General features: G+C 44.6%; 1 protein-coding gene across 5 annotated transcripts in view; it reads right to left on the bottom strand.

The window, feature by feature from the left end:
* The window catches only part of MLLT10 (MLLT10 histone lysine methyltransferase DOT1L cofactor), a 154,708-nt gene that overhangs the window by 98,314 nt on the left and 30,423 nt on the right, over positions 1–25,971 (bottom strand). For 4 of the 5 annotated variants that reach the window (XM_070727320.1, XM_070727321.1, XM_070727322.1 and 1 more), the window contains one exon: positions 21,321–21,430. The exons of the other annotated variant lie outside the window; for it this stretch is intronic. In XM_070727320.1, the coding sequence (XP_070583421.1) occupies positions 21,321–21,430 (110 nt within the window). The remainder of the gene's footprint in view (positions 1–21,320; positions 21,431–25,971) is intronic. 5 annotated transcript variants of the gene reach the window in all.

The following is a 25,971-nucleotide window of genomic DNA, read 5'->3' as shown; positions in this document are numbered from 1 at the left end:
AACGTAAGAATGTTTTTCATTAGATCAAGGAAGCATATAATATAGCTTCCCATTCATCACAAAAGATCATCAGACCTCTATGTAGTTATTCATAACTAAGGCATGAGCGCAATAGCCATCTCTTATTACAGGTAGTCTTTGATTTACAGCCACAACTGAGCCAAAATTTAAGTTGCTAAGCGAGACAATTGTTAAGTAAGTTTTGTCATATTCTGCAACCTCTCTTGCCACAGTTGTTAAGTGACTCACTGCAGTTACTAAGTCACTATCACAATTGTAAAGTGAATCTGGCTTCCCTACTGACTTCGTCAGAACATCACAAAAGCTGATCACATGACCCGAGACACTGCAACCATTATAAATATGAGTCAGTTACCAAACATCCAAATTTTGATCACATGACCATGGGAATGCTGCAATGGTTGTTAAGTGTTATAAGTGAAAAAGTCATAACTCATGTTTTTCAATAGTGTTGTAACTTCAAACCATCACTAAACAAATGACTGCTAGTCAAGGGCTACCTCTATTGTTGCCACCTCTTAAAACTCAAGCACTTAAGTTGATATGGAGCTGATGAGAACTTGTTCCTTGAAGACATTCACTTTGCAAAGTGGCTTCCCCCCCTCCCCTTCTATTCCAATAGTATAAATATTTCAGACAAAGTAAAGGGAGGGTTAAAAAAATTGTAGAATACAGAAATGAATTATATATACAGTCAGTATATGTGATGCATTAAAAAGCAAAAATAAAGACACTGATTAGATGTGAGAAAATAGAGGCACCCTTAAAAATTGCTGCATTTTCCCTTTCTTTGTTCAAGATTATTTCTTAGATATCTGCAACTTTCAGGGACTTCAGAATAAGTTCCCTGTTGTTTGGCTTATAAATAATCTTATGAATGGGCAAGCATTCGCACGTACAAATTTTTAAAAGAATGATTTGGCTAAAAAGAAAATATGGTTTCTCAAATCAAAAGAAAGACATGAGGTCATGCTAAAATGCTAATATTTTTATTAAAAGGCTAATAATAAATCCTACATTTCCAGGTAATAGTAATAATTTGAGACATTAATCATAAACTATTATGAATAGTTGCCAAAAATAGGCTTTTCCTTGCTAAATTTAATCTCCTTTCTCGGATCCTTAAACTGATGATTATCATTGCTTCTTCTATGTTGTCCCAATCAGAATTTAACTTTCTTGTTAAAGAAAAACATTAATTTTTATTGACATGCAGTTATAAAACAGGTGTTTTTTTTAGATAGCTTCTAAAAATATTATCCACTCACAAGCACTAAATTCCTAGTGAATATACCGTGTATAGTATATCACTGTTACATGTTTATAATGTAACTCTCTATGCTCAAATCTATACTCTAGCTTAAATCACATGTTCAAGTGGTATTAGCTCTGCAACTATATTCTTCCTTGCTGTATGCTTATGAGGCAAATGTTTCACTAAGTCTAGACTGTGGCAAACTATTACCAGTGACTTCATATAACATGATAGCTATCTTCTTCTAATATTAAAATTCTGTGCCATTCATCTGACTTAAGAGAGTTGGTTAAATGCAGTAATTTTCAACAGCAAGTATGTCCTTTTTCTTTTCTAGCTCTCATATTCAGAATAAATTGAATACAGATATTCTCCGTTTAGCAACCATTTGTTCCATGATTTTTGCTGATGAAGGATCTTAAAACCCATGCCTGATGTTATGGCCTTTGCAGTGCCCTCATAGTAACATACTTGCAACCTGGATATTTGGTAACTCATTTGCACTTAAACAGTCTTATGCAGTTAACATATTTACAGAATTGAAAGGGACCTTGCAGATCATCTAGTCCAACACCCAGCCCAAGCAGAAGACCTTTTGTCTCTAGGACAGTGATGGGCAACCTTTTGAGCTTGGTGTGTCAAAATTTGCCAAAAAACTGAGCTTAACTCGGGTGGTGTGTCACCTTGAGAAAAAAACTGGGCGGCATAGAAGTATATATATATATAGGTAGGTAGGTAGGTAGGTAGGTAGGTAGGTAGATAGATAGATAGACAGACAGATAAACAAACAAAAAATAAATAAATAAAAATAAAAATAAATAATAAATCCCTTCTTTTTTATTAAAAGAAATTAATAATAAAACAAAACAAAACTCTATTACTATTAAAACTAAAACAACCAGCAAATTCAAAAACATAACTATTAATAAAAACAGGTGAGGGTTGGGGTTTTTTCTCTCTGTTATTATGTTTATGTTTATGTTATTATATGTTTTAAATCAAGAGTCACTTCTCTCTCTCTTTCTCTCTTTCCTGTCATTCTCTGCCTCAATCATTTTCTCATTTCTCTTTTTTTCTCCCCTTTATTCTATCATTTCTCTCTCTCTCTCTTTCTATCTTCTCTCTCTCACTCTCTCTCTCTCTCTCCCTTCCTTTCTTTCCTTCTCTCTTCCTTCTACTTTTTTCTCTTTCTCTCTCTCTCCCTTCCTTTCTTTCTCTTCCTTCCACTTTTTTCTCTTTCTCTCTGTCTCCCTTCCTTTCTTTCTCTTCCTTCCACTTTTTTCTCTTTCTCTCTCTCTCCCTTCCTTTCTTTCTCTTCCTTCCACTTTTTTCTTTTTCTCTCTCTCTCCCTTCCTTTCTTTCTCTTCCTTCCACTTTATATTTATCTCTTCCTTCCTTCCTCTCTTCCTCCCTTTCTCTCTCCCTCTCGTTCACTTTTCTCTCTTCCAGCGGCCCCTGCGAGCCAACCACCGTTCGTGGTGGGCTCCGACGCTTGGCGCCGCGCCAATCAATATTCCCTCTAATTTTTTCCCGGTGTGGGCAGAAAAGTATAGTGTCTGAGCGGCAGTCCCTTTGGGACTGGGCAGCATAAAAGTAATAAATAAATATATATATAAATAAATATAAATAAATAAATAAATATTCATGCCTGAGCAGTGCTATGTATTTTGTCAATAGTTAATGAATCTAACAATAGAGGTTCTCAAATTCTGAAACAGATTCCTAAAAAGATAAACCAATTTATGTAACCCACTTTATGAATAAATTAATCCTTTCACTGGCATAAGGGCTAGGCAAGGAAATACTTTTAAATTTCATGTTATAATATATGTTAAATAAAACAATTACATAATTGTATAATTTAATTTTCAAATATTTAATTTAAAATATGATATTTATGACTATGTTTTGATGGGATGAATGAACTTGCTTACTTTTGTTGACATCTGAATCAATGTCTGATAATTGCAAAAAAACCTTGAGTCAGAGAAGTAGAAATGCCACAAACGTTTATCAGCACTGTCAATGAATTGATTATTAGGATTGGGTAAGAAGCTTTTTGAAAATACCTAAAAATGTTTCCATGCTAAAAAGCCAAAAATGTAAAAAATGATTTGAAATAGTAAATTTCACTATTAAAAAGTCACTCAAAAGATTATGGAATTACCAGTATGCTAGTGGGGATATATGAAACAAACATTTTCAACAGAAGCAATGCACAGTAACATTTGTTATCATAATTTAAATGATTTAGTTGGCAGCTCATACACTTCTTGCCGTTACTTAAAAAAAGAAGCTGAAAATTGGTTTGTAAGCATAGCAATGCTCACAATTCCAAATTTGATTATCATGTCTGAAACAAATATTTTTTTAAATTCCTACATACCACTTCCAAACCAATGTTGAACTTCTTACTTTATAGAGAAGAAAACAATTTCTAGCTTTGTTTTCCAAAACCCATAAACATTGAAAGAATTGCTATCTCCTCTTATAAATTCTGTGCAGTATTAGGAGAACTCGAGATCCGCCACCCACCTTACAGAGAGATACTGGTGCTCCGCCCCACTCCTCCTCCTCCCCCGGGATTTCCTCTTTCCCGCTCCAGACTTTCCCTTATTCCCCCTGCAAACAACACGGGGGGAACTAGGCATCTCACCTCCCGCTTGTTCCTGGCTGTGCTTGTCCACCGGCTGTTCTCTCCGGCACCTGGGCCAGGCGGCTCAGGGGACGGCGTGGTGCTTTCCCCCGGCCCCAGCCCAGCTTGGCCTTCACGCCAAGCGGTTTCTCAGCCGCTGACGAGACTGTTCCCTCGGCATGGGTGGAGTGGGGAGGAGGAGGATGACTGGCTGCCCGGCACTTTGAAAATGCCGCCGCCGCCGCCCCCCTCAGCAGGGGGGAGGGAGGAGGCCACTCCCCCCCCAGGAAAGAGTTGCAAGAAAGCAGCGCATTTGAAAAGCGCGCTGCTTTCTCGGAAAGCCGGCTTTCCTGGCCGGCACAGGGCTTTCCCGCCCCCCCCCCCCCCGAAAACACAACGGAGGATGACAGGCAGGGCAAAGCGGGGTGGAGCTACGGGAGGCTCAAGAAGGCAGCCCCGCGCTTTTCTTTCGGCGGAAGAGGAGGAGATCGGGCGGGCGGGGGCAGCGCCTTCTACTGCCGGCGCCTCCCCCCCCCCCCGCGGGCTGGCAGGGGGGTGGGGAGTGCGCGCCCGTGGAAAAGGCTGCGCGGGGGGGTATTTTGGGGCGGGCGCTTCTTCCCTGGCCGGACAGGCATGCTTGTGCTGCCAAAGGCAGCGTGTGGGCGAGCCTGCGCTCTGCAGGCTCGCCCATACAGAAGGAGGAAGGAGGCAGCTGGGAGGCGGCCGCGTGTCACCGAAAATGGCTACGCGTGTCAGTGCTGACACGCATGTCATAGGTTCGCCATCACTGCTCTAGGAGCTGGCTGAAAATGCCCATGCTATGAAGCTTTGTCACAAACTCCTACTTGGATTTTGGGACAAATCTTTTTCAAAAAGTCCTTAGAGACAATTCAAGGATTTTGGCACAGTGTTTGTAGTACAAGGTGTCTAAACAAGCCCCTAGAGGGAGTCTTTGTCTTTGGGGCTGGCTTAAAAAGTCTGTTTTGAAATTCAAGCATCATTCTCAGCCATTGCAGAATTTACAGTCCAGAGTAGGAAGACTGGGGAAAGTTACTAAAATAAGGATCAAGAGGTGCCTTAGGCAAGTATGAGAGACCTGGCACAAGGAGCTTCTCTCTCTCTCTCTCTAAGGTATATAAGTATATATGTAATCAAGCTAATAGTGCACTGAATTACTTCTGGGTCACATATTTGGTTACTTATAAACTACCGACTATACCCCATTTTCCCACAAATAAGTCCTATCTCAAAAATAAGCTCTAGCATGTTTTACATGTGCCCCTAATATAAGCACTACCCCCCTCAAAAAAATAAGCTCTCCTAAAAGAGCCTGCCCATTCCATCTGGTTGCTCATGGTACTATAGCCATGAGGTGAGAGGAGTGGGGCTGCCCCACGCACCCTGCACCAGCTTACCTCAAGGTCCCCACAGCCACGGAATCCACGCTCCAGCACCTCCCTCAAGGTGGCACAACCAGCACACATGTCCAGGATTCCACATGACTTTTAGCCCACTTCTGTTTACTTGTGGCCGCAACAGGGCAGGAGGCCGAGAGGTATGCTGGTGCCATGAGGCAAGGCAGATGTCGGGGCATGGATGGTCTGGCTGTGGGGTTGCTGAGATAAGCCAGTGTGAGGTGTGTGGGGCAGTCCATCCTTCCCGTCTCGTGATTGCAGCACTGGCCTGCCGTGCAACCTCCTGCCCTACCGCAAGCAGAATAAGTGAACCTCTCATATATTGGGGGGACCACCCCCAAAATAAGCCCTAGTGCATATTATGGAGCGCAAAAGAAAATAAAACATGGTCTTGTTTTGGAGGAAAGGAGTGCTGGTTTTACCTGATACACCTCTGTAGGGTGGAGATAGCATCTAGGCATAGATTGTTGTCATCCATTCATCCAATAGGACTGAGTCTTTTTTTACTGATTATTCCTGCCCCTGATCCAGGGACCCCAGCTTCATGAAGGCCAAAGACTTGATGTGTGGTGCTGTCGACATACTAGTAGATATTTTAAATCTAGAAGTACCCTCCACCCCTCAAAGATTTGGGGGCCACGAAAAGGAATAATACCCCTGCCTATTTTGTCTGCTGGCACCTTCTGGATGTTCAGGAGATGTGTGATGGCTGAATCCATATGAACCCATTTAGAGACCAGATAGCAGAGGGAAAAAAATCCATCGGGGGGTGGGGGGAATTCAATGGAGAGACTGAATCGAATAGTCTCCCTAACCCAGGGATCCTAACCCTTCCATCTGTCAGCATAAAGGGCCAGCTGGCCACTGATGGGAGGATCAGACAGAGCCTCACTTGGAGCGACGGAAGGGACAAATGCTGCCACTGTGAAAAGGTCGCTTGGATGGCCTGCCCCTGGTGGGACCTGCCCCCATACTAACCTAGGAGTCTGGCAGGAAACCCTGAAGAGTTCGAACCCGAAAGGACCGTCTGTTATGGCCTGCAGCGTGAGGGACCCCTCCTGGAGAAAGAGGGCAGAATTTTCCTTTTATCTCTACTTAACTAGAAATGAATCTAGGGATTCTCCAAAGAATCGCTGTCCCATAAGGGGGAAGAGGCACAACGCCACTTGTGGCAAGTGTCTGCTTGCCAATGACACAACCAAAGCATTCTTCTGGCCACCACTGAGGAACCTATGGCCCAGAGAACCTAGCCGCTTGGAAGATAGCATCTGCTGAGAATTGGGCAGCCGCCAGAAGTTTGTTGACGTCTTGATGAGAGCAAACATCATCTGCAGGAATCCTTTCCTGAAGTTGTTGCAGCCAGATCAGCGAAGTGCGGGTAAAGAACGATACTGTAGTCAAAGCCTGAACCAACCAGGCAGCTGACTGATGAGCCTTTTGGAGGGCTAACTACATCCTCCTATCCTCGAGCTTGAGGAGTTCCTCAGAAGCCCCTGGCATAGAGGTGGTGGAATGGATGGCCGCGATAGGGGCATCAATCAAAGGCAATTGTAGAGGCCCTGCCAATTCCTGCTGAACATTGAAGAACTTCTTGTCCAGAGACGATGGAGGAGGCCCCGCAGCCGGGGCAGTCCACTGGCAGTGGACAGCATCCATAAACAGCGGAGGCAACAGGATGATGTCAGCCATCGCTTCTGCAAATAGTTGGTCAGTGATGGAAAGTGGTCTGGTTGTGAGGGGAGGGGAAAGAGGTTTGAGATTGGCGAAAGCTTTGGCCTTGTGTAACAGAGACTTACACAGTTGAAAAAGGGTTAATACTTGTGGTAGATCAGCAATGAGACCTTAATCTTCTGAGAGGCCCAGGCCCAATTCACTTTTCTCTCTGTACCCCTCTGAGTATGAGCCAGCCGAAGCTTCTGATGCCATGTAGTTGGAAGCTTCAGCCCAGTGCCTGGGGCAAAACCAACTGGATTTTCAATGAAAAGATGCAAACCACCAGAATAAACTGCAGAGGATTTGCCCAATTGAGACATGCCTTGACTGATAGCTGTGGAAATAACAACCTACATTTCAGGAGACCAGTGAGGCCATGTTGGGCAGGGTCATGTGCAGCGGTTACAGGAGGGAACAATAACAGAAGTATCCTCCCTGGCTGGAGCCTCTGACTGGGCCTGATGGCATTCCCCAAACCTCTGGAGAGTGACTTGGACACAGTGCTGGTTCAACAATAATTGATCAGCAGGCAACACAGAAATAGGTGACAGAGTCAGCTGTCTTTGATCCCCTGGTCTGAGGATCTGAGAGGATCTTTATGAACACTGGAAGAGCCAGGTTGGTCTGGAATGGCCTCTGGCCTGGTGGTGTGTTTTGATTTGCAGATGCACTTTTTGGACTTATCAAGCTTGCCCCCTTAAGAGTTTATGATGAAAGCAGGTCAGATTGGGAAGCGAATTTTCCCTGAAATCTGTTAAAAATATATGACAAGGGTAACCCTTGAATTAATAAAAACACACCTGGTGAACATTGTGTAATCATTTAAGGATGGCCTAATAATAAATGCAGTCTTCTTTCCCCCTTTTTACTATTATATTTTAGTTGTTATTGTTGTTGTAATATATTTGTCAGTGCCTGCTGGGTGACCATGGCAGGGCCGCTAGAAAGCAAGGGAGGGCAAGCCAAGGCATTGAAACAGCAGATAAAGCCATTCACTGGCAATAGAAGTTCCAAAAAGAAGACAGCAATAAACAGTCTTAAAAACACACCTGGTGAACATTGTGTAATCATTTAAGGATGGCCTAATAATAAATGCAGTCAGTAACTAGGCCCCTCCCTATATGAACTAACTCAGAGAGGCTTGTGAAAAAAAGAACAAAGGATTCGCGAGAACATGTGCCTTAGTTCCAGGGTTCTGCTGCCGGACACCAGACAGAGAGCCAGGGCAATTTAAGAAGAATCCGGCCCTAACAAGGCAGGCACAAGAGACAGAGGAGGAAGAGAGCCTACATGGATCTTGCTGTTCCTGATATTTCTGGGTTGTTTCTCCAATGCTGGATCGTCCAAATATGCAGCCGCAGTCTTGCCCGGCTTCAAAATGGCAGCTGCTATCTTGCCCGCTTTAAAATGGTGGCCACACTTAGCGAAAGTCCACTTAGGACCGTAGCTGCTACCGTGTTTCCCCGAAAGACAGTGTCTTACTTTCTTTTTACCCCCAAAAGCCCCACTACGTCTTACTTTCGGGGTATGTCTTACATTTCGCCCCCCGCCTCTCCCGGCGTCCACAGTTCCCACTGTCGCCTCAGACGACTTCGGAGACCCGACTCCCTCACGAGACAGGCGTCCACCCACCCCCAGCCCCGTACCGCTTTACGGGCCGGAAGATCGGGGGGGCGCGAGGCAAAGGAAGTGAAGGGAACTACGGGCGCTGGGAAGGCGCGGAGCCAGGTGCGAGCGTCGCTGCGCGCGTGTCCTTTCAGGACACCCCCCCCGCGCCGTTTCCCGCCTCCACTCACCAAATTGACAGTGTGAAGGTAGCCGTTCTCGTACTTGTCGCTTGCCAGGATCTGCCTCAGGTGGGCGATGTAGCTGGAGGCCAGGCGGAGCGTGTCGAACTTGGAGATCTTGGTGTCCGGCGGCACCCAGGGCAGGGTGGTCTTGAGGCGGGAGAAGGCTTTGCTCAGCACTCGCCTTGCCCCGCCGCCGTGCCCCGGCCTTTGCCCGGGGAGCCCCGCTCGCCGGCCGAGCCTTGCGCGGGGCTGTGGCGTGGAGCGGCCGGCGAGCAGCAGCGGTCCATTTTCAGGCTGCCCAGGATCTCCGCCTCGGGGAGGTCTTCGGCATCGCTCAGCGAGCCCGTGGACATGGCCTCGGGACGGCGGGGGCAGGGAAAGGGAGTCGTCCCGCCGCCCAGGGACCCCCGCTAAGCCTTCTGCTCCTGACTCGGCGAGGCGAGAGGAAAGAAGGAGAAGCGCAAGTGGATGCGGAGCGCCCGGGAGGCATTTATCCGCCCGGGAGGCATTTATCCGTCCTTCGCTTTGACGGCGCTGGTCCACCCGCTCGGCTCGCTTCGGACCAGCACCGACCCCCCTGAAACCCCCCATACGTCTTACAATCGGGGGTGTCTTACTATCGGGGAAACACGGTAGGACTGGATTCTCCCAGGCTCCAGAATTAGATACCAAGCAGCAACACACTTTATATCTGGGGTAGCAAATTAAAAATTCCTCCACCCACTCAAGAAGGCTCAATTGAAATCACCGGGCTCCTTTTGTAAATTTCCATTACTCCGATAAATGGAAAGATTAATTCTGGCAGCAGTACAGAAGGCTACAAATGGCCCCACAGGCTTAACTAAAGCCACCTAGAGGTGGAAGAGCCAATAGTCTTTTACCCATTTTAAATAAGTGGCTAAAGATGTTATGTCCCGGCAATAGCCATTCACTGTTAGTGCTAAATACAGTCTAAACATCTGGCTATTGTAAAGGCAGCTTTACTTTGAAAAGTTTACATCCTGCAACAATATCTTTAATACCATTAAACAATATCACCTGCCTATTCCAGGTCTTTGAAAAAGAAACAATAGATGGGTAACAATGCCAAATCCAATCTCAACATCTGGCTGACCAATCATCATTGTATCATTTTCTGACCATGTATATATTTACAACCAACTTTTGTGTGCCTGATAACAAAAGTATTCAGCATAAAAATGAATTAAAGTCTGGAGAATTCTAATTAACTACCGGTAATTAAGTTCAGACCATGCAAATTTACATTTATAAGTTTTTATTTATTTTATGGAAACTGAATTTTGGTGCAAGTAACAAAATTGTACCCCCAATATATTAGACAATTGAAAGTTCTAGTTACTAGAAATTCAGGTATTTCTAGTAACTACAGAAAATAAATGTCATTTCTAGTTGGCAACTTTATTCCGTTTAAAAAAATACCTGTACTGTCAATGAGCTTTAATCTATGTGCAAAAAATACTAAAGCAATTACCATTCCTATACACATTAGATTTTAATCTATATTTATTGAATTACACATGGTATTAAAACATCAATTATAGTTCACTTATTACACTAATTCAAAAACAAGCCATATTTTTAAAGAGATAGGCTTATTCATCTAATTTGCACCAAATCCATTCTCTGGAAATAATACGGTAGCATTAAAAATGCTGGGAAAAACTACTCTTGAGTTCTGACCTGCCATTTGATTTGTTCTGATTAATTTCTGATATTTATCAAACTTTTTCTCTAAAGCTCAAAGTATCTAATGTGGGAATTTTTCAAAAAAAAATTCATCAACCTGTGAGATAGGCTGTGCTAAGACAGAAAGGCAAAAATTCTCCAGAGCTAAATGGAAACGTCTCTAGACAAGAGGAAAAATGTGGCATATCTCCTTCTTTGAATCCTGCAAATTTGGAGAACTATTGTGTAGTCTAGTCTCTAAACTTTCTTATATAACCATTATAATTTCTGTCACTAAATTAAATGGATCATCTGAATTCTTTCCAAACTGTGTTGGGGACAGAAACAGCATTCCTTCAATCTAGACTTTTGTTAGGAGGGTGTCCCTCTTGATTCTTTTAGATCTCTTACCTGCTTTCAGTGCAAATCAACCATGCTAACCTTCTGGTATGCTTCTGAGAATTGGGGGAGGGACCCTATGCTTCAGTGATTATACTCTAATTTAAGTGAGCAGTTTCAGTTGAAGGGAAACAAGTTCATCCTAGCAGTGACTCCTTTGCAGGTTTTGTCTCTTTTACTCCTATTGTTTAACAGGCACACTGAAATTGCTAGGTCAGATTTTGAATAAGATGCTATCCAAATGCTGATAATATCTACTACACATAGGTCTAAAAACTATGAGGGATTGGATGGGAAGAAACAAAACTGAAATTCTGACTTGATGTAGGCCATGTGTATTCAAAAATAAGAGTCTTGTTGATTTTGTTGTTAGCCTGGACAAGGTAGTAAGCTTCCTGAAGGAGGAAATCTACATGAGGTTCATTCCAGATTCACCTGCTGAAGGGGGCTTTTGCCCAAACTGTGTTTAACTGGAGAAGGAAGCTGTGGCAACAGTCACCCATCCTTATCACTTTTAGAATGGCTTAAAGCAGTGTTTTTCAACCAGTGTGCCGTGAGACATGGTCAGGTGTGCCACGAAGCTCAGAGAAAGAAAACAAGAGAGAGAGAAAGAAAGAGAGAGAAAGAGAAAGCAAACAAGAGAGAAAGCAAGCAAGAGAGAGAAAGAAAGAGAACAAGAGAGAAAGAAAGAAAGCAAGAGAGAGAAAGAGAGGGAGGGAAGGTGGGAGAGAGAAAGACATAGAGGGCGGGAGGGGAGGAGAGAGAAAGAGAGCAAAAAAGAAGAAAGAAGGAAGAGAAAAAGAAAGAGGGATGGAGAGAGAGAAAAAAGAGGAAGGGAGAGAAAGAGGGAGAGAGAAATAGAGCGAAAGGGAGGAAGAGAGAATTTTTTTGTCCATTATTTTTTTAGTCCCCCCCCCCCTCTCAATGTGCCCCATGGTTTTGTAAATGTAAAAAATTGTTCTTGGGAAGCTTCATTGGCTTCCCAAGAACACATTACTGCCAACCCAAAAACAATTCAAAGTGCCAGCTATCAACTGTAAATTCCTTAGCATCAAGGTATCTGCAGACTATCTTCTCTTACATATATGAGAATCAACACATTCAAAGAGTGATTCCTGACTAAGAGAATACAGTGATACCTCGTCTTACAAACGCCTCGTCATACAAACTTTTCGAGATACAAACCCGGGGTTTAAGATTTTTTTTGCCTCTTCTTACAAACTATTTTCACCTTACAAACCCACCGCCGCCGCTGGGATGCCCCGCCTCCGCACTTCTGTTGCCAGAAAAGCACTCGTTTAAACGAGTTTTTGCAATGCTGCGATTTCACTGATGCTCCCTTCGCTGGGAAACCCCACTTCCGGACTTCCATTGCCAGCGAAGTGCCCATTTTTGTGATGCTAGGATTTCCCTGCTGGGATTCCCCTGCAGCATCGCAAGAACACAGAAGTCGGAGGTGGGGTTTCCCATGAAGGGGAGCCACAGGGGAATCCCAGCAGCAAAAATGGGTGCTTCGGCCTGCAAAAGGGGTGAATTTTGGGCTTGCACGCATTAATCGCTTTTCCATTTATTCCTATGGGAAACATTGTTTCGTCTTACAAACTTTTCACCTTAACAACCTCGTCCCGGAACCAATTAAGTTTGTAAGATGAGGTATCACTGTACCATAGTCCCAATAATTCTGATGACAATCTTCTAGAAGGTCTTTAGAATGCTCTAAAATTGTTTTATGATAAGCCACTGGGCAACTAATGGTGCCACCATGGATGTTAAAGGCAGTAATTACTATTTTTTATGGTAGATTTGCAGAATATTAGATTAGATTATTTTAAATCCTATCTTTATTACTTTATTATAACAAAAGGAATTCAAGGTGGCATACTTTAATACTCATTCCTCCTCCTATTTTAAAGAAACAAGCCCATATCTCCCCAACTAAATCCAATACCTTAATCCCAATAACATATTAGCAATTGTTTTTTCCCCCTCCATTTTGAAGCTATTTTTAATCTACTATGTTTTCAATATTCCCTCTGTCACGATGTTATTTATTTTTAATAATACATTTTAATCTAGAATTATGATTCTTCAGAAGTCGTAGGAGTAGTTTCAGCCAACCTGGCCATTCCTAAACGTGCCGGAAAATGTAAACTAATAATGTCAAATTAATCTAAGGTTGTCTGCTACAGATAAGCAAATCCCTATTTCAAAGGAAAACCTGAGATCCAACCTCCACACACACCACATTTACCTTTGAACCCTACTCTGCTGAATTATTTGTAGTCAAATTCCTAAGCCTTTTGATAGTGAGGCAAAAATGTAACAAATGTACAGTAAGATTCTTTCCCAGTCCTCACTTCACACATTTAACAGGACTAACTGATCAGGTAGTTAAATCTTTCTGTCTCTTTAGAACCACAGGAGCCCTAAAAATCTACTGCAGTTTTCACTTTGCTATAACAATCAATCCCATCTGATAAATCCCTCAGAAAGATTCTAAGCTATTTTGGCTAACTCTTTCAGAAGATAGGACTGCTACTCATACCTTTCATGCACCAAAGTTGGGGAGATACTATTTGAAAAATACTGAATTTTCTCCTCTGTTCATTTTCTTTTAATTGGAAAAGAGTGTTTTACACACTGTCTTCTTCCTTAACCAAAAACTATAGATGTATGAATAGGGAGAAACTAAAATGCAGGAATTTTCGCTCTTTCTTCTGGCTCCCTTAACCAAGGAAGAAGCAGAATGATACTTAAAGCATGAAGCCAGCCCACTTATGTATGCTTCTGATGAGAACGCATTACTGCCAACCCAAAAACTGATGTTCTAGTTCTGATTGTCTTGTGATGTCTTTCTTTTTGCTTGTTCCCTTTTGGCAGATGAGGAAACTGTTATGCTGCCATTGCTTCGGCATAATCCTGATAGATTCGACTGCCAATCTCTCTTTATCAGGAGTTTGGCAAAAGTTCGGGTTTGGCATTCGGGTTCGGGAGGCCGCCAAGAAGCCCCACCGCTCGGCTGTCACCTTGCCAGAAGAGCCGCGGAGCTGCCGGCCGGTCGGGAGGCTCAAACAGAGGTGGGGAATCCCAATAGGGAATTCCATGGGCGGAGCTTTGATGTCACAAAGACATCCTTCCTGGCCGGCCGAAACGTGGACTCCAGGAAGGACATCTCCGTGACGTCAAAGCTCCGCCCATGGAATTCCCTATTGGCTTTTCTGGCAAGGTGACAGCCAGGCGGCGGGGCTTCTCGGTGGCCTCCCGAAGGCCGAACCCGGAGGTTCAGCAAAAGTTCGGGTTCGGGAGAACACATAGAAGCCCCCCGGCTGTTTCAAAAGGCGACAGCTGGGGGCGGAGCTTCTCAGCGGCCTCCCAAACCCGAACGCCGGACCCGAACTTTTGCCGAACTTCCGGGTTCGGTGTTCGGGAGAATGCTGAGAAGCGCCCAGCTGTTTCAAAAGGTGACAGCTGGGGGGCGGCGCCCACTGGAGTGCCATTTTTGCGATTTTTTTTTTTTTTTTTTGCTTGCATGCATTAATTTATTTTACATTGTTTCCTATGGGAAATATTGTTTCGTCTTACGAACTTTTCACCTTACGAACCTCCTCCTGGAACCAATTAAGTTCGTAAGACGAGGTATTACTCTATATTACATGGGTCAGAAGGAGGGCTGAGAAAATATCTATAGATCCCTCACATCCTGGAGATAAACTGTTCCAAACTCCTCCCTTTGGGACACTGCTACAGGGCACTACATTCCAAAATAACTACACATATAGGTTTTTCCCCTCATGCCATCACTCTGCTGAATAGCTAATTCCGACAGGTTTGTCTTATGCCTAAGGATATGTACCCATGCTGTAGGGCTATATTATCCCTCTCATCTTTTCTACTATTTTCTATTAGCAACTTATGGTTATACAGTGATCCCCCGGTTATTGCGTCCCCGACCATTGCGAACGGGCTACATCGCGATTTTTCAACCCGGAAGTTAAAAAACACCATCTGCGCATGTGCGCCCTTTTCCTATGGCCACGCATGCGTAGATGGTGTTCCCCGCCGGGCAGATCAGCTGCTGGGCGGCTTCCCTGGGTCTTCCCCTCTTGCTGGCGGGAGGGCGAGAAGGCCCCCCCCCCCAGCACCCGCTCGCCCGCCCTTCGCCCGGCCACCCGCCATTTGCTCGCTGCTCGCCCGGCCACCCGGGTTCGTTTGGCTTCGGGACTCAGTTGGGAAGCAGCACGGGTGTTTTAAAAGGTCTCCGCCGGCATGGGGGGCTTCTTAGCACCCCCCCAAACCCGGGTTGGGGGTTCGGGGGGGTAGTAGGAAGCCCCCCATGCCGGCGGAGACCTTTTAAAACACCCGTGCCGCTTCCCAGCTGAGTCCTCAAGCCAAGCGCAGAAGTTAGCCTTGAATCCCTTTGAATCCCGCCGCTTCTGCTGGATACGGGCGATGGGCGGGGAGAGCTGCCACAGCCCCTGGCTCCCGCGCCGCTCGTCCCACCCACCGCCCATATCCAGCAGAAGCTGCTGGATTCAAAGTGCTGGGGTGGGGGCTGTCGGGACACCCCCCCACCCCAGCACTTTGAATCCCGCCGCTTCTGCTGGATACGGGCGATTGGGGGGCGAGCTGCCACAGCCCCTGGCTTCCGCGCCGCTCGTCCCACCCACCGCCCGTATCCAGCAGAAGCTGCTGGATTCAAAGTGCTGGGGTGGGGGGCTGTCGGGACAAGCCGCGCACAAAGGCCGAGGCAAGGCTGAGCAGGAGGAGAAGCCAACCAGCGAGGCGGTGGACTGGGAGCCGCAGGCGAAAGGAGCTCGGGCATCGGAGCGCGGCGCCAGGCATTGTTCTCCGGACCCCGCCCGCTCAGCCCCGCGGCGGCCCTTTCCCTCTCCAGGCTGCGGGCGGGGTCCGGAGAACAATGCCCGAGCTCCTTTCGCCTGCGGCTCCCAGCCCACCGCCTGTCTCCTGCTGCCCGGTTTAGCCAGGACACGAACGGCGAAATGACTTGGAGGAATGTGAAGCTGAAACCGGGCGGTTTTGGCTGCAGGGCGAGGGAGTTAGGAAAGTCCTACTTCTCCCCCCGCAGTCAAAAACTCAAAGCCTGTCTCCTGCTGCCCGGTTTAGCCAGGACACAAGCGGCGAAATGACTTGGAGGAATGTGAAGCTGAAACCGCCCGGTTTCAGCTTCACATTCCTCCAAGTCATTTCGCCGCTCGTGTCCTGGCTAAACCGGGCAGCAGGAGACAGGCTTTGAGTTTTGGCTGCAGGGCGAGGGAGTTAGGAAAGTCCTACTTCTCCCCCCGCAGTCAAAAACTCAAAGCCTGTCTCCTGCTGCCCGGTTTAGCCAGGACACGAGCGGCGAAATGACTTGGAGGAATGTGAAGCTGAAACCGCCCGGTTTCAGCTTCACATTCCTCCAAGTCATTTCGCCGCTCGTCCCGCAGCCACAAACTCAAAGCCTGTCGGTGGCGGCGGAGAAGAAGAAGCGAAGGAAGCGCTGGAGTTTTGGTGTGGGGTTTTTTGGTCCCTTTCTCGAGGCGGAGCGGCAAAGAAGTGAGTGGGGGGGGGCAGGGCAACCCTCTAGCCTGCCCCCTCCCCCGCCGGCTTCCTCGCTGCCGCCTCTCCCTTCAGCTCATGAATAAAAAGAAGCTTGGGAAAGGGGCTGGCTAGAGGCTGGACACACACACACCCCTTTTCCCCTGGGGAAGAAAGCCGAAAAGCTCGCCGGCCCGGCCCGGGATTCCTTGGACAAGAATGCGCCGCCCGTTCTTTTTCTCCCTTTCCCGAGTTTCTTGCCTCCGCATAGCGGTTCCTTAAAATGCCGCTTCGGCCAGGGAGGGTGGGGGGACACCGCATCCTCCCCCCTCTTCATGGGAACGAAAATTTCCCCGGACTTGCAACCCCAACCAACGAAGGAACAAAAAGCGGGGGAGGGAAGGAGCGCCCCGATTCAGCGGCTGGCACCGGGGCGCACACGCTGCCGCGGATTTCTCCTTCTCTCCCTTTGCCCCGGCTCGGCTCCTTTGGATTTTGTGCTACTTTGGGGGGTGGACATGGGAGGAAGGGAGGCTGCTAGGAAGGCGAAAAAAAGCGTGGTGGAGAGAGAGAAAATGAAAAACAACAACAATCCAGGGAACTTTCAGTCAGGCTGGGCGTGTTAAGGGAGCCCGTCCGGAGCTCGCCTCGCTTTTCTCTGCGCTCCCCACCCCGCCCCGCCAGCCCCCTTCCCAAGCTTCTTTTTAATCATGAGCTGAAGGGAGAGGCGGCAGCGAGGAAGCCGGCGGGGGAGGGGGCAGGCTAGAAGGACCCACCCCCTTCCTTCCCTCCCTCCCTCCCTCCCCGTTTGCGCCTTCTCCTTCTTTTTTGCAAGGGCTCACCCCGAGAGATCGCGATCTCTCTCTCGCCTGGGGGGGGGTGTCTCCCCCCGGTTTATCCCCGTCGCCCGGCTTCTTCTGGCGAAGTTGAGGTGGGGGGGCGCCTTCCTTCCCTCCCACCCTGCCCCTCCCTCTCCCAAAGTCCGGGGTGTGGGGGAAAGGAAAAATCAGGAGGAGGCCGACGTCTGCTTTCCACCCCCGGGTGAAGTTCGCCTTTGGGAAACCCCATCTTCCGCTCCTTGCTGCTGCTGCGCTACCGAGCAGATCAGCTGCTCGGCGGCAGAAGGAACCTTCCTGGGGTCTTCCCCGCCGCCCACACGCAAACCCCACCATCTGCGCATGTGCGGCCATGAAAAAAGGGCGCACATGCACAGATGGTGTTTTTACTTCCGCAGCGCTACTTCGCGAAAACCCGCTCGTTGCGAGGGGTCCTGGAACGGAACCCTCGCAATAATCGGGGGATCACTGTATTACTTTGTTGTTTGTATGTATACTGAAAGCTTATGCACCAAAGACAAATTCTTTCTGTGTCCAATCACACTTCTATTCCTATTCCTATTTTACCCCTACTCCTACTGTATTCTACTCTCAATAAGAACAATCCAAGAACAAGAAACTAAATCCTATCAAGAAAGATTGAGAGAGACAGTTATGTTTAGCAATAAGCATTTTTGAAATCCTTATTTTAGAATACAGAATATGGAATAGTCGATAAAGGACAATATTTGTAGCTCAGAGTTGAAATTGGTGCTCTCTAAGCTCGGTTGTTTTTTGGTGATATTTCATTACTCAAATTAAATAACATCATGATTGTTAACAGGCAGTAGGATTTGCTCTCAGTTCATATTCTAGCGCCTTGCCCTTATATTTATATTTAATTGGATTTGTATGCTGCCCCTCTCCAAGGACTCGGGGCGGCTCACAACATATTGTATATAAGAGACAATAATAAAATCAATCCAATTAATATATAAAAACATCATGTGAGGGACTGAGTACTGCAGGTACGGAGCCCTGCAATATGCCATACAGCAGTGGCCCTGGATCACTCCCTCCCTAACAAATTGGGACCAATAACAATAACAACAGAGTTGGAAGGGACCTTGGAGGTCTTCTAGTCCAACTCCCTGCTTAGGCAAGAAACCCTACACTACTTCAGACAGATGGTTATCCAACATCTTCTTTAAAATTTCCTGTGTTGTGGGATCAGAGGCAAGCTGTTCCACTGATTAATTGTTCTGTCAGGAAATTTCTCTTTAGTTCTAAGTTGCTTCTCTCTTTCTTCAGCTTCCACCCATTGCTTTTTGTTCTATCCTCAGGTGCTTTGGAGGATAGGTTGACTCCTTCTTTTTTGTGGCAATCCCTGAGATATTGTAACACTGCTATCATGTCTCCCCTGGTCCTTCTTTTCATTAAACTAGCCATGCCCAGTTCTTGCAATCATTCTTCATATGTTTTAGCCTCTAGTCCACCAAAGGAGAAGTGCTCTTCTCTGCACTTTTTTTAGAGTCTCAACATCCTTTTTGCATTATGGCGACCAAAACTGAATGCCATATTCAAGTATGGCCTTACCAAGGGCTTATAAAGGGCAAGCCTTGGAGAAAGAAACCAAACCATTACAGGGCTGCACCCAAACCCTACAGACAGCCCAAAAGGATACCTGATTGATGGTACTGCAGGCTGCTGAGCCACCAAGGACAACAAGTATGGCTGCATCCCCATCCTGCTCTCGCCAAACATCATCAGAAAGTGTAACCAATGCTCTTTGTATCCCATAACCAGGCCTAGATCTTGACTGGAAGGGGTCCAGATCAGTTTCATCCAGGACTGTCTGAAACTGCCAAGCAACCACCTTCTCTACCACCTTCCCTAAGAAAGAAAGTTAGAAACCTGGATGTCCAGGTAGGTGAGTTCAAGAGATGGGTTTTTTTAGGAAGGGTTGAACCCAGACCACTTTTTTAAAAACCCTGAGAAACTCCAATTCAGTAGTGAGGAATTAATTAATTCAGTAGTGAGGAATTAATTAATTCAGTAGTGAGGAATTAATTAATTCAGGAATTAACCTGAACCCACCTGGCAGTCACTATCCTGAAAACTTTCACCAATCAAAACAGACAAGGAACCAATTGATTGCACTGACAACAATGAGGGTCCTGTCCATTTCATCAGGTCTAGCAGGATTGAACTGTTCTCAGATAACTGGGTAAGGCTGTTCCTCGGGCATCTCATATGGACCAACACCATTGACAGGTTCCAGCTAGGACTGAATCCAAATGACTTTATATGTATAGCACCCTTTCCAAGATCACTATAATTCCAAACAATTGTTATGTGACCAATAGTAAGCCAAGGGCTACCTATACAGTTTAAACAATATTTTGTCCAGGTGTTTTAAAAAATGAGGCCTAGTTATTAATTGCAACCACCATCATTTGATGAAATTTATGTCGTAGCATTTTAAAATTTGTCAAAAGAAAAGGCCATAGCCTTATTTAGTTTTCAAAACTTTTACAACTAAAAACTCTTCACATACCAGTAAAATAAACCTGGTTTATTTCTTATTGGTAAATAGCAAAAAAAAAAAAAAGGATCAAACTTCCAATTTATTTAGGTATTTGTCATCATGCTTGGTCAAATTAATACCAAATATAAAACTATATTTTACAATACTAGAGAGGGGAGAACTGTTGATATCAAATTGATTTTCTCAATTCTCCAACCTATCCTTTGTAGGAAAGGTTGTAGCTTCTACGGTCATTGGATGAAACGGATTATCCAGACCCTTTTCATTCGGGCTTCAGAGCTGGGCAATAGTGCGTGCCCATGCTCTGTTAGCATCCAAGGGGGAAAAAAGGTTCACCATCCTTGCCCTAGGGCAACGATGGTGAATCTTTTTTGGTTTGTGTGCCAAAAAGGGGTGTGTGGGTGTGCTACCATGCATGCACATGCCCACACACCTTCTCTTCCCTCGCGCATGTACGTTCCCCACGCTGTATACCCTGTGGCCTTTCTGAAGCTTACTAGGTTCCTACCAGTGCAGTCCAGAGTGCCGCACTTCTAGCAATCCATTGATGATGCATTTTTTGACTATTTTTCCCCCCTGGCATCTCTGTGTCGGAAGAAGCCCTCCCGCACACACTCTCTTAATGCCGTCCTTTATTCTTTGTCTGAAGCCCAACTGAAAAGTTCCTTCTCAGAGGGGGGAAACTCACCAAAAATTGCATCATCAGTGAATTCCTAGCCGTGCCTCACTCGGGGTCACACCGGTAGGAACCCACTATTGCTGATAGGCGAAAAAAAATGCCCAAACAGGCAAACCGGAAATGTGTTTTTCTTAATTTCCAGTTTGTCTGTTGTGGGATTTTTCTGCCTCCGAGGCTTCAGGGAAGCTTCCCTGAAGCGTCCAGAGGACGAAACAGCCTTTCCAAGGCCGAAAATCAGCTGGCCAGCGCATGCCTGCCAGAGCTGAAACATGGAAAAGTCTTGTGTGCCCTCCCATATGGCTCCACATGTCACCTGTGGCACACATGCTATAGATTCACCATCAGGGCCCTAGGGAGATAGATAGATAGATTAGATAGATAGATAGATAGATAGATAGATAGATAGATAGATAGATAGATAGATAGATAGATAGATAGATAGATAGATAGAACATTGACCAAAGAAGTTTGCCTCTTGTAAGAAACAAAATATTATATTAAATGTAAATGACAAGCTGACATTCTATTCTCAACTAGCATTTCTGATAACCTTCATTTGCTTATAAGAGTTACTGATTACACTGAAAGTATTACAAAATACTTTTTATTTTGGAAATCTATTTAAATAAAATATTTCAGGTTATGTTGAAATATAAACTAAAGAAAAATTACTTCATGCTACAAATTATAATGTTATTATAATTATTTTTCTAATTTACTCATTTCAGTAAACAGAAGTGCAAGAGTTCACAAAAGTATTTTTATAAATTTTAAAATAATTTAAAATAACAATGTTATATAAAGAAAGAAAATCATAATTTAATTATACCTTATTATAACGATCATGAGGAACAGACTGCAACACGATAGGTTCCATTGTAGAAACATTTGCAAACTGCACCTCGGGAATGTACAGAGCACAAACCACATGAGCCCAACCTATAAAAAGTTAATTTAATTTTATTCTTAACATTTTTGACAATATAAATAGAATAAATTCATATCAAGAAGTTTCCTTATGATTTTCATTTAATTTAATTTTAATTATTTAATATTTATTCTTTAGCAAATAACATATACGGACAGACAAGATTATAAGATTCTTCACAGAGCTATAAACCTAACTTTTAAACAATGAAAATGATGATTAGACAATAAAAAATATAGTCTCAAACTTTATTAACTCTTTTATTAATTATCATTAAAATCAATGAGCTTATGTTTTATTTATTTATATATTGCAGAAACTGGAGCATCTATCATAATAATGAAAACACAAAGGCCTTTTAAAATAAAAACCTATTTCCATTCAGGCCTTTCTATAAAAGACATTACTACATTTCTACATAATTATCTAGAATAGTATTTCATGCCATAAATCAAGACATGTTTCAGTGTTATTTCAATAATATTCAGCATATTACTTAGACAAATAGAATTAATTCCTAAATTACTTGATATAGGCAGACAGGTACAAATCTGCCATATTTCATATTTCCTGCAGTTCCTATGAAAGTCACAAATTTGTACTAGAACACGAAAAAGTGTAAACATCTGGCATTGTCTCTTTGTATCTGTATCTAAGTCTACAACTTTGCTAATTTATAAACTTTCCTATATCAAGGCCTCCAACCTTGGTAACTTTAAGCTGGCGGACTTCAACTCCCAGAATTCACCTGCCAGCAACAATAGCTTGAGAATTCTGGTAGTTGAAGTCCACCAGGCTTAAAGTTGGCAAGGTTGGAGACCCCGCCCTATATAATGCCCTGTATTGTTTCATATGAGGTATTTTATTGATGTAATAATTTCCTAAAATAAATTTTAAAAAATGGAGTTGTGAGGATTTCAAAAAGGAAGAGCATTATTTCACACCTAAAAAAGTTCCACTCCTACTAAATATATATTCTAATATTTGCCCTGAATAGAAAACATCATATATTAGAAGAACGTATGATGGAATGGAAAGAACTTTACATATTCCAAGTTCTAAGTACTTCCTTCATCATCATCATTAGATTTATAGGCTGCCCTTCTCCTTGAGGACTTGGGGCTGCTTTCAAGAATAAAATTCAATATAACAATAAAAATAGTTAATTGTAAGTAATTAGAAAAGCTAGAAAGACAAAAAAAAAACAATATAAAACAATCAATCATCCATCATTCACACTATTGAGCGGAGTTGGAACTATCACTGCCAGAACAGGCCTGCCAGAACAGATGTGTTTTCAGCACCTTTCGAAGGCAAGGAGAGTGGAGGCACTAAAAATCTCTGGGGGAAGTTGGTTCCAGAGGACTGGGATCTCCACAGAGAAGGCCCTTCCCCGCGACCCCGCCAGTCAGCATTGTTTGGCCGGCAGGACCCGGAGAAGAACGTTAGGTCTGTGTGACCTAACCAGTCGCTGGGATATGTGAGACAGAAGACGGTCTTTTAAATAATCTGGTCCAATGCCATGTAGGGCTTTTTAGGTAATAACCAACACCTTGATTTGCATTCAGATACCAATCAGATACCAGTGCAGGTTGCAGAATGCTGGATTGATATGGACATGCCTAGGTATGCCCAACACAACTTGTGCAGCTGCATGCTAGATTAATTGAAGTCTCTGAACGTTCTTCAAGGGTAGCCACAAGTAGAGCACATTGTAGAAATCGAGCCTCGAGGTGATGAGGGCGTGAGTGACTGTGAGAAGAGACTCCCCATCCAAATAGGCCCGCAACTGGCGCACCAGGCAAACCAGTGTGAAAGTCCTCCTAGCCACAGCATCTACCATGCTTTGTTGCCCCACCACACTCTTAGTTTATTTCTATTCCAGCTCTGCTTTTATAGATTCCTCTCCTTCAAATTATCCCTTGGTAGAAAAAAAAAATTGAATTCCAATTTTGCTAATTCATGCTAATTACTCCAAATCTAAATTTTAATTCTATAATGAAGTTCTAGAAAATGCCAAAACATTAAATTTCTTCTTCCTTGGTTGTACAACTTGTTTTGCGTAATTGTCTTGCTGCTTTCCTTTGAGCTTCAGTTAATGGACAATTTTGACAATTTCCTATAGAAATTGCTAATACAATTCAGAACCCATAGTTCCATCAACGTTGTCAGGTCATCCTGGGTCCAGAGCCAGACACAAATAATTACTGTTACCAGCATATTTCATAAATAGGATAATATTCTGATACTGGAATGTAGTGTTTTCCCTTTCAGCTAATATAACATTTTTAATTCAAGCCAAAAGAAAATTATATTTCAGTATCATCCATCACAGAACATTCTTTCAATGGCCTCTGGCTTATCCATGGAGCAGTTTTCTTTTGAAGAATAGCAACTGTCTTCTCGCAACCTTGCCATGCATACCACTATTGCTCAGTTTCTCCCAATGATTCTGTCATGGAAAGTAATGGCACCAAATGCAAGAAAGGCCTTTAGTTCCTGGACCTCTTTGAGATCGGCTACAGCCATGATGGTGAACCTATGCCATGTGTGCCAGAGGTGGCACGCGGAGCCATATCAGAGGACATGCCATACTTTGCTAGGTTTCAGCTCCAGCACAAATTTTTGGCACTGGAAAAGGCTGTTTCATCCTCTGGACGCTTCAGGGAAGCTTCCCTGAAGTCCCGGAGGCAAAAAAACATAACAAAACAAAAACCCAATGGACAAACTGGAAGATTAGGAAAATGTACATTAGGCTGTTTTTTGCACCCTGCGAGGTTCAGGGAAGCTTCCTGAAGCCCCAGAGTGCAAAAAACAGCACACGGCAAACCAGAAGTGTGTTTTCCAAACTTAAATAGATACCACACATGCTGTGTATTTCATAGTGCAAGAATTTCTGAAAGAGCTGGAAGACAGTGTGTATTTATATCAATATGCTCAGTTCTCTTATAGCACCTTTTTCTGTCCACGGTGTCAGCTATACTGTTTGGTGGTGGTGCTTGCTGCTACGAAAGCTGTCAGAATGTGCTCATGCAGTCAACAGGTGGAGTCACTTTTGACTGCAGGGTTTTTCATCTTTTTAGTCTGATGCTGTTGGAAACCCTGAAAGGAAGAATTGATCCTGAAAAAGGAAAGTATTGAAAGCTTCAGGTCTCTCTGCCTCTCTACGACTACCTCCCCAAGGGAGGGGGAAAGCTTTACTCGCATGTTTTGCTCCAAATTTCTTTCTCTCTCACATCTCTCTCCCACCTCTGCGGCGCTCTTCTGGAAGCACCCTTTTCTCTTCCCAAGGCTGGGTCTGCTACGTTTTGAAACCATCTTAACAGAGTTCCTGGAGGCTGGGAGTGAATCTGGCAAGGCTAGGCAGTGCTTTTACCATGATATTTTCTTAAGCTTCCATGGCTCAGAACAAAAGGGATTCAACTCGCGGAGGATTGGGTTTAAAAAGTCAGAGGGGAAATAAGCCAAGAGAGAGAGAGAGAGAGAGAGAGAGAGAGCGAGAGCGAGAGAGAGAGAGAGAGAGAGAGAGAGAGAGAGAGAGAGAGAGAGAGAGAGGCACTCTCCAAGAGACCGTCACTTTCCTTAGGATAAACATCACCCAGTTTTAAAATCCCTGCCCAAGCCTTATATTGGAAAAACCAGTCCTTTTGCTTCTTCTCCAGTTCATGGCTTGTTCTAAACTTTAGCAGGAAGCCAGAACAATCAGAAACAGGGCCTCTCTCTTAAAAGTTTCCCCTCCCCTTCCGGGGGGGGTCTGGGGGGTGGGTGTCCCAGACTGTGGAAGCCAGAATTACAGGAGGTAGAGAGGAATCGGTGAGAACTGCTACCGTTGCTCCGGCCACTTGCTTGCTTGCTGCCTTGCATGCTGTTTCCAAGGCCGCCGACTTGGAGCTTGTGGTTGGGTGGGTTGTCTTGGTTGTCTAGAAAGAGTCCCTTTGCATCTGCTCGTCTTGTGCTCCTGGGGCAACAATAATTCAGGCAATTTTGCCTTTTTGGCTAGCCTGCTTTTCTTATTGAGCAAATTAAGACAGCAGGGCAGGGGAAAGTGTTGCAAATGTTATCACACATGTCTGTTTCCGGTGCTTGCTGGTAGAAAGCAAACTTGGAAGGAGAGAGGGATGAAAAAGCAAAAAGCAAATTTGAATGGAGTAAATGGGAATTATTTTTAAGGGTTGGTGATATCTAAAGGTGGCCAGAGGATTTTCCTCCAAAATATCCTGCTTGGGTTTTGTTTTACTTGCGGGGTGGGGAGAGGGACAAGGCTACATAGTTTTGTGGCTATAGTTAGCTGTGGAAAATTTAGGGTATACCCTGCATTTGAAGAAACGTAAAAAAGAACAATTGCAAACATGTGCGAGGATAAGGAATGCAAAACTCTTGGAAAAATATCTTTGGACCTTTGTATGTATGAACTTCCAGGGTTTTTTTCCCATCTACCAGGTTTTAGAATGACCTGTGTGCATGGGTGGGGGGCAGCACAGGGGGGAAAGGATGTGGACACATACACGTTTGCTAGCACACCCACACATGAACCAAAAGCACTGGGCTAGAG

This window comes from Erythrolamprus reginae, chromosome Z (assembly GCF_031021105.1).
Source record: "Erythrolamprus reginae isolate rEryReg1 chromosome Z, rEryReg1.hap1, whole genome shotgun sequence".
Taxonomy (NCBI): Eukaryota; Metazoa; Chordata; class Lepidosauria; order Squamata; family Dipsadidae; genus Erythrolamprus; species Erythrolamprus reginae.
The sequence above is the reverse complement of the archived record's forward strand: the minus strand, read 5'-3'. Positions and strand labels throughout refer to the sequence as shown.